Source organism: Lucilia cuprina, chromosome 3 (genome assembly GCF_022045245.1).
Source record: "Lucilia cuprina isolate Lc7/37 chromosome 3, ASM2204524v1, whole genome shotgun sequence".
Taxonomy (NCBI): Eukaryota; Metazoa; Arthropoda; class Insecta; order Diptera; family Calliphoridae; genus Lucilia; species Lucilia cuprina.
In genome coordinates, this window is record NC_060951.1 from 14,102,367 (window position 1) to 14,112,611 (window position 10,245).

At 28.4% G+C, this 10,245-nt stretch overlaps 1 protein-coding gene across 1 annotated transcript in view; it reads left to right on the forward strand.

The window, feature by feature from the left end:
• LOC111689819 overlaps positions 1 to 10,245 on the forward strand; it is a 103,917-nt gene that overhangs the window by 41,148 nt on the left and 52,524 nt on the right. The window contains exon 2 of the mRNA XM_046945361.1: positions 253 to 452. Within this exon, the coding sequence (XP_046801317.1) occupies positions 253 to 452 (200 nt within the window). The remainder of the gene's footprint in view (positions 1 to 252; positions 453 to 10,245) is intronic.

Consider the following 10,245-nt stretch of genomic DNA (forward strand, 5'->3'; position numbering starts at 1 on the left):
CTTGTGTATTCTGTGTTTTATTTCGTTTAGCGTTGTTGTTCTTTTTGTTTAGCTTTTGATGTAATAATAATGTAGTCGGGAAAAAATTTTAAATTTATAAAATATATTTAAAATACACTATGGTGAAGGGTATATAAGATTCGGCACAGCCGAATATAGCACTCTTACTTGTTTTTTTATTATATTAGTCTTGAATAAAATCGTTCTAGGTTTTCAAAATTATTGAATTAATATACATTTATATATTTTAAGGTGCATTTCTTCTAACACCATCTTATGAATTGTCAATGGAACGCGCTGCATTAATATGTGAAAAGATGAGTTTTAAAGGATGCTTTAGTTTAACGAAAACAGCAAGTGGAATTCTTTTCAAGTTTTCACATCCTGACGACTATCAAGCAGTTTACAAAAAGGGATTTCACAAAGTCACAGGAGCCAGATTTTATCGAAAAGTAAGAAACTGAAAACACATTTGTAATACATGATTTTATTTGAATTTGCTGTTCAATACACAATCAAGTATATTGTATCTACTAAAGTGTAGTAACAGTGATTGTGAACAGATTTTTGTAGCAAGTCATAAGTTTATGCTCATAATGCTGTATACATGTAAATTGCCAAAAATCTTCGTATTCAGGACAATACTAGCGCCGACGTCTGCTCTAAATCGAGAAAAAATTTAAAAAGAATCATGGGACACTGTGCAGATTTCACTGAATTAATATTATTTTTCAACACTGAACATTGATTACATACAAATTAAGTGATTTTATACCTGTTGTGAAGCAAATTTCTTCACCACGAACAATAATTGCCTTCCAAAATTTTTTTTTAAGGCAATAATTTTAAGATGCAATAGAAGAAGCAGTTAGACATGCAATTCATATTTTTACTAATTATACACCGATCGTCCTAAAATTTTACAGTAACATTTCTGTATAAAAAGGCAATATTTGTGCCAGATCGTTTGTGAATACATATGCATATTATTAATTATGAGTGAATTAAGTGATTTTCGGGAAGGGACATTGTATGAGAGCTACACTCATACTATATGACTATAAATATCTCATTAAATATCTATGAAATAATTTAATTCTTAATGTAAAAATATTCTTATGTTTGAGCATAACTTTATGGTAGTGTCAATTTTAAATGTTATTTGAATACTTGAAGAAAAAAATATGTACTGCAATTTATACTTAAATGTTACGTGACAAAAATATTGGGACAAAACTATTAATTCCCCTTTGGTTTAAAAAATTATTTTGATATGGCAAAATGGCTGCAAGTAACTCGTATTTATTGATAATCTCGTATTTATTGATAAAATTATGGATAAGACTGTATATCTAAACATTCTACAGGAAAACCTACAAAAAAGTGTTGAAAAGTTGAACTTGGGAAGTGATTACTATTTTCAACATGATATTAATCCCAAGCACACGGCACATGATGTGCGTATTTATAATATTCCACATATTTTTCCACACCCCACGCAATCACACATCCTATTGAACATTTATGGGAAGAGCTGGAGAGAATGATAAGAAAACACAATAAAACGGTTCAAATATAACAAAAAAATTAGCTAGTTCATTGCCAAAAAAGCTTAACGAAGCATTATAAGTATTATATTAAAGGCTTATGATGATACCAACAAATGAAGTACAATGTTTTACATATTTTAGGTTAAGAACTTAAATATAATCCATGCAATTAATGAAACTTTTGTTGTTTTATTTAAAAATTACTATTGTGACAATATTGACCGATTGTGAAAAAATGTAAAAATAAAAAAAATTGAGAAGATCGCTATTTAAAATCTGAAAATCGGTTCACAGATAACAGAGATATAAGCAAAAATCAGAGACAACCTCTGAAAAGTTTATAAAAAATTTACATTTTTTATTCATGCTCAGATAGAAATTGCAAAAAGAACAATATACATAATCATACGGAAAATTTTGTTATTGTTATTCGTGTTTATAAAAACAAAGCAGAGTGAGAGCAGTATAACAAGAGCAGCGCTAATATGTTGTTATTAGCTAGAAACATTGAACCTAGAAACATAAATTTAAAACCACTTTTAGCTTAGGGGACAGGGTATACAGAGACGTCACGAGCAAAAAAAACTATTTCTATCTGTTTCAACACAAGTTTCACACTATTTTTATACCCTCCACCACCATCAGTGGTGATAGAGGGTATATATAAGTTTGTCGTTCCGTATGTAACACGAAGAAATATTCATCTAAAACCCAACAAAGTATATCATGAATTCCATGAGAAATCAAATAAGAATTTACCGATAGTCTCCAGATTTCTTTAACTTTTTGTAAACACATACTCTATTAGACACATAAGACATATCAATGTTAAATTCTTAAAAATTTATAGAAACGTGATTTTATGGCGATTTTCGTTTGTTCAAAAAGTACAAAAAATCAAAAAGGTATAAAACTTTTAACCTTTATATCTTTGAGAGTTTATATCGGATTTTTTTATTTAGAGCCAAATCTATTACATGTAAAGTTTCGGACTACCTAGAAAAACATTACGTTTTATTCGTAATTCTTCATCACTTTTCTCAGAAACTTAAACTTTAACAGCTTTGTTCCAGAACTTTTCTGGCTAAAGAGAATTAATGAATTTCCTCTTCGTACTTGTAAAAAGTACGGGAACAGAAAAAACTTAATTCCTCTTTCAATAAATAAAAAATTTCAAAAAATTTTGTTTTCAATGTACTTTTTAAACAAATAATTTATTTGACTATTTTTTTATATTTACCAGATAAAAAATTTCTGGCTAAAATCGACAAGTTCTGGCAAAGAGAAACCTATTTTCCTCAATTTTGTCTCTTTTACAGTTTCTGGTAAAAACCTGCAAACATGACAAGTAAAGGAACACAGCTAATTTTTTTCTACCAGGAATCAAGTATGTTGAAAATCATGACAATTAATTCAAAATTTTCTGTAGCCCCCATACAAAGATACATATTCACGGAAATTAGTTTATCGGTTATAACTCCCTCAAATATATCAAAATTTTGTACATGTTAATATAAAACAAATATGTAGAAATCATACTACCAAAGAAGATTTGTATCGGTCCTGTATTGGTCATAGCTGCCATATAAGGCCCACTTCCGAAAATCAGTTAAACGAACATATTGCATTGATTAATTAAGTTATTTGGATTAAATTCGGCACAAAACCATTTTGTTTATATATAAATCCGGCTACTATTTTTTTCCGAAAAGGGCCATAGTTGGTCATAGATATAAGATGTACTTCCGAAATTCACTTAAAAGCATATACATATTTCATTGAATTATTAAGTTATCGACATATAATTCAACACAAATATGTGTTGTGTATATGTATACTATTCGACCAATGTTTTTCCGAATCGGTCCATTATTGGTCATAGCTCCCATATAAGGTCTACTTCCGAAAATCACTTATACCTCATTGACACATACACAAAATCTAGTACTTAAGAGATTTCGAGCCAAATCTATTTGATTTTAATACTTCGTAACAAGATTTCGTTAAAATCTACTCAAAATTTAGTTGTTTATAGTAATTCAATTCTGTTTTTTCAAAAATAATACTAAAAACTACGACGCTTCACAAGAAAAAAGAGAAAAATAAAAGAAACAAAAAAATTAAAATGTCAACAAAATTTTTATAAATTGAAAAATATGAATGAAAAGTTTCTTTAAAATAAAAGGTAATGTTATATTTAAATATCATTTTTTTATTAAAAATAAAATTTTAATAAATATCGTATTTCTTTTTCTAATTTTTCAATTAAACAAAATTTCAAGATTTATTAATTACTTAAGCTATTTTGATAAAATAAAATAAAACAAAAAACGTTTTGTTCATATATGAGTTACCTTGCGAAATTTTTTTCTGGTCGGTCTACTATTTGTCATAGCTCCCATATACGATTCACTTCCGAAAATCATTAGGCGCATATTTTTCATTGAATTATAAAGTTATCAGGATCGACTTACATATGTTTTGTGAACAATAAAATTATTTAACCAATTTTTTTCCGGATCGGTTCATTATTAGTCTAGCTGTCATATAAGGTCCACTTCTAAAAATCACTTAAACGCACATATTTAATTAATTAATAAAGCACTTAGAGAAAAATTTGACTTGAATTTATTATGTATGCACATAAATCATTATACGAAATTTTTTCTATTTGGTCTATAATTGGTCACAACTCCATATAAGGTCCATTTCCGAAAAATACTTAAACGCAAATTGACAATCAAAGTTTTCGGAATAAAATTTGACATAAATACGTATTTCTGAAAATTACTGAATACCGCATAATTTTATATACTATTAAAGCTGGTTACACACTATAATACATATAGTAGTATATAGACGAAACTAATTGTCAAGGACCTAAGTCTCTGTCAAAGACCTAACTGGTGAGAATGTATTAGTAGAAGCACAAAACTAAACACAGTTGTTCAAATGTACTAAATAACAAGCAAGAGTGCTATATTCGGCTGTGCCGAATCTTATATACCCTTCACCATAGTGTATTTTAAACATAATTGATCTTACAGTCTAGTTAATAAAAACATTAAAAAAATTTGAGTCGATTTGAGCCGAATGTTTCGGCGGCGGCTCAAGCAACTAAATATAGTTCGGCGGCGGCTAAGCTCCGACTCGAAGCCGGTCGACTTCGACCTCTTATTCATTGCTGGTAAACATTGACGAGACGTAGATTTTGTTTTTGTTTATCGTAAAAAAAAATTGTTTTAAAAAGCACTTGGAAAAAATTTGTGTTAGTTTTAAATTTCAAACTTACATTATTCGCATAAAAATTATTGTACAATAACTCACAATGTACTCTCATATTATTGAAAACGTTTTAAATACTTTTTTCTATTCATCGAAAAATATATTTGCAAAACAAAAGGGAAAATTATTTTATTTTAACAAAAAATGCAAATCATATTTTTTTGCTGTGTATACTTTGTATGTTTGAATTCCAAACATACAAAAAAATACACAGCTGAATAAAACCAAATACATCTACACACACACGTGTACATCTTTTTCTACGTAGTGTTTTTGTTGCTTTTTTAACAATTTTTTGATGAAATTTTCAGAGGTTGTCTCGGATTTTTACTCATATCTCCGTTATTTACCGACCGATTTTGCTGATTTTAAATAGCGATCTTCTCGAAAGCATGTCTAATAGAATTATTGAAGATTCTGACATCGCCGATATCTGGGGTCCTCTAAAAACTGATTTCAACAGACAGACGGACATGGCTTAATCGACTCCGCTATCTATAAGAATCAAGAATATGTATACTTTATAGGGTCGGAAAATTATATTATAGAAATTACAAACGGAATGACAAACTTATATATACCCTTCTCACGAAAGTGAAGGGTATAAAAATACAGCGATTAAATTCGACACAAATATGGTTTGAAGGTGGGTATATAAGATTCGGAATTTTGTGTTTTGTGCTATTTTTATAAAAAAAAAGAATTAATTTTTATAAAATACATTTAAAAAATATTTTATGTTTTTTTTCCTACCAAAAACCCACGTTTTACTTAGTACTGCATATAACGAACTTTTCAATTTTACGAACAGGCCTGACAGCATATGGGTTCGTTAAATCGGAAAACTACTGTATGTATGTCTTAAGCTAGATATTGCTAGCAGAATGGACCGTAGTTTAATGGGTATAAACATTCAATTTATTCAAAACTATGAAATAATGGTTTATACCATTGGAATGATCGAATTATTTGAACGACATTCTGCTTTATATTTAAAACAAAAAGTTTTAGATGCACTTCAGCAATACAACATAGATATTAGCCGAGTGTATTCTATTACTACTGATAATGGTGCCAATGTCATCAAAACTTCTAAACTTCTTCAAGAATATTGCGAAAATGATATAAATGCTGATGAGAATTTAGATGTAGATATATTCCCCTCTTTTTATACGAACATATCCCAAAGTTTATCGGTTGTACATTGTGCTGCACATACACTTCAGTTAGCATCATGGGATGCCATTAAAAAGATAAATGAACCATTGAGTTTGTTAAGGGAGGGTGTAAAGGCCATACGAAAAAAATGAGGGAGTTGCAAATAAGTCCTATTCCAACATTAGACAACAACACGAGATGGAGCTCCACCTACGAAATGGTCAAATCATTAGTAAAAGTAGAAGATATTGTTAAATCTAACTCTCTTTTTAAAGTAAATGTAGATTGGGAATTTGCAAAGAATTTTGAAAAATGCTTTAAACCGCTTGCAGAAACAACAACAATTTTACAATCAAAACAATTAATAATGGGTGATTTTTTTACCGAGTGGTTGGTTTGTGAAACAGAGTTAGAAGAAATGACTAGCAACAACTACATAGCAACATACTTATTCGAAGCACTGTAGAAGAGGAAAAAAAAATTTAGTTGAAAATAAAGCCTTTATTGCTGCATTGTATTTAGATCCTAGGTTTTGTTATAGGGGTTCAACCTTTCTAACAGATGATCAAAGAAAACTAGCTATAGTAAGCTGGATTTATATTATCTACTATTTTTTATTAATATTCACTTGTTTCACAGTCTCACCTTTTAATGATTTTTAACAAACTAAAGTCATTTGGAGAACTACATACATATGTTCCCACAGCCAAAGAAGACTCTTTTGTATATCCAATTGATGAAAGATATGAGAAATTGGAAAAGAAGTCTGCTGCTGTTTCTTTGCGGCAAGATGACTGCAGCTCTGTTTTGGAAAGTTTAGAGCAGCTTCAATATGGAGAAAAACTTCCATTTAATTCCAACATACTAAATTATTGGAAACAAAAGAGTTATAAAAATTATGCTATTGCTAAAATTGCTGAGATAGCACTAGCAGCTCCGGCAACCCAAGTTTCTGTTGAACGAGCTTTCAGTGCCTTGCCTATTTTAATGACGAAGCTCAGAAGAAATTTAAGTCCTGAAAACTTAGAAAACGTTTTATTACTTAAACTTAATGCAAGCCTTTTAGATAAAATATCACTAGATTAAAATTCTGTATTTGTTAATGTTTAAGTTATTTCTTTTTTGTATCAATTTTTAATTTTACATTTTTAAATTTTTTCATCTGATGGAAAAAAGTTGAAAATAATTTTCAACTCTACTGATAAATATCAGAAAGAAAAAATTTTTTATGGATTGAAATAAAAAATATTTCATGAATAAATAACTTTTTTTTCATCATTAAATGTTTGTTTTTTGATTGAAAAAAAATCAAAAAGTTGGTTTTAAAAGTATTAAAATCGGGTCTCTGTACAGAATACATCCGATATTAGCCAATAATATATCATTTTAAAGGATTTTGTTCTCAGATGTGCACAATATATATATTAACAAGATCGGTTAAGAATTGTGGAAGTTATAAGCGTTTAAAGTTGTTACTAATACATAGAAACAAAAGTACGTATGTAAGCTTGAACTAAAAAACCAAAGAATAAATAAGAAGTGAAACGCTGTCAAAAAGTACCTAGGTCTACTGTCAGTCGGTACCTAACTCTAAGAATGTATTAGTAGAATTCTCAAGCCAACATAGTTGCAAAAAATCGGATTTAAAAATTTAAAAAAAAAAAAATATTTCATTTGAATTTATATTTTAGAAGATTTCTTTCAATATTTTGCAACATAATTTATCTATAAACATTATATATGAACGTACTTTGCTTTTTAATCTGCAACATTGAAATAATAATTAATTTAGTTGAAATATTTTTTTTATGTACCATACGAAAATTTACAACATTGTTCTTTTTTCTTTTTAATTTCAACAACAAAAATTAAATGTCAAAAAAATAAAAAGATATTTTTTTTCGTTTGTAAAAAAATAAATCTTTTCGGGCTATTAAATATATATAATAAAATATAACGTTAAGTGATAAAAAATATTTTCAAGTTCTATAAGCCACGAATTTTCGCGACAAAGTTTTGAAGTTTGGAGAGAGAGTAAGTTTCTTACATATGTGTTGGAGTTACACAGAACTCGTCTGTGAGAAGAGCGTAACGTTGTTGTTGTAAAAAAATGACAGCGTTTCACTTCTTAGTGTTCAGTGTAAAAAACAAACAATCAAAGCAAGAAACAAAATTCTATCAAAAGAGGTTATTGATATAAGAGAGGAGAGTGCATTACATATCTGATGGTGTTTTGTTTCTGTATTTTACAGTTAAAGTTTTTAAATACATATTTGTAGAATCTGAATAATTCATTTAATTTCGATTAGGGAAGCGAAGCTCCCTTTGTGTATGCTAGTTTAAATATCCAATTTTTCACATCACACACTTTTTTAATAAATATTAGAAAAAATTAAATCTTCGTATGCTTAGAAGAGTAAGTGTAAACGGTCTAGATTTGCAAAAAGATTTTGAATGAAATCTACTATATTCCGTGCATGTGTAAATAGGGTATAACAGTTTTCAAGATATACGAAATTTTGTATTTAATTTATATATGTTGATCCCAGCACCCCATTGAAAGTCCGCCCTTTATCCTCCAAAATGTTGTGGAAAATTTGAAAAATTTCCCAGTTAAACGAAATTTTGTATTTAATTCATATGGAAGTCCGCTCGTTATACCCTAAAAGTTCAGATGAATGTCAAAGTTCTTTAATTAAAATGTAAAGATTCTAGCTCTAATAGTTTTTAAGATATACGAATTTTTCTATTTTATTCATATGAGGGCTCCAAGGCCGCCAGATGAAAGTCCGCTCTTTTTCATTAAAATATAAAAGTTTTTCGTGCAAAATTTTAAGAATTTAGTTTTATTAATTTCCCAGATAAACGAATTTTTGTTATTAATTTATATGGGAGGTGTCGCTCCACTCATAGGTATTCCGCCAATTTATTACCCAAAATGTTCACATGTATGTTAAAGTTATTTCCAGCTTCCAAGATTAAACTAATTTTTCTATTTAATTTATATGGAAGGTGCCACGCCCCTACCACTCTTTATCCTAAATAATCATGTTGACACTAAAGTGGCTCCGACAAAATTTGAGGACTCTAACTGTTATATATATCAAATAAACAGATTTTATATTTTCTTAACATGGGGCATGGATTCTTTATTTAATGCGTATTTATTAATTTTAATTACTTAAAATGACTTTAATTATGAAAAATAAGTAAAAGTTGTACAAAACTGAAAGAATGCGAAGTAGGTATGAAAAGCACGTTATACTTTGATGCGAAAACGCGTGGTGTGGACCTCCCATTTTATTCTGCTGTCAAAAACATAAGTAGGGAGAATGTATTAGTAACAAAATATATAAACTAACATACACAAACTCCATCGATTAAAAAGTTCTAATATTTTTGTTTGATATTATATTTTATTATTTTCTTTATTAAAAATTATATTTATTTAAAATTACTCTCAATTTTAAATAAACTCTTTTTGTTTGTTTTGTTGAAAATAGTATTAAAAAAATAAAAGCAATTAAATGTTTAGTTTTTTTCTGAAAAATTTTTTATTAATTTTATGGCAAAAATACAACTTTTACTAATGTTTATTGCAGCAAAATGGGCTATTTTACAAATAGAATTGTGCTAATGCTTATATTAACGATCGCTTAATATTGACTATTATTTCAATGCTGTCTAAATACACCCTACACCACACTAAAGACAGCGGCATTTTGATTATTTTTTTTAAGTTAGTAACACCTTACCCGTTACCCGTCCAAAAAATTACCAAATTGAATTTGGAAGAGGTACATGCTATTCAAGATTAGGCATTTTATAAAATTTGACAACATATGCATGAGTATACTTATTCTTAAATTCACAGTACAGAATAGTTTCAAAAAACACGCACACAATTGTGAAAAAATAATGGTTACTTTATATTTTTTATTAATTTGGCAACTCTATTTGAATTATATGTATGTTAATGATTGAAAAAGATGGGTATATAATCATTAAGAATTGTAGTTCTTTGCATTTAGTTTACCTCTTTTTTCTTTAAAAATATCTAACTATGTATAACAAGTGTTTTTATATTCTACACCACCATAGTGGAGAGGGTTTAATACGTTTGTGCTGACACACAAAGATATTGGTTCTAAATATTGTAGTATCTCTACAAAAATCGACAAAACTTAGTTCTATATAGGTCTTTATAATACTTCTGATTTTCGTAATTATCGCACTTTATTTGACCCTAACA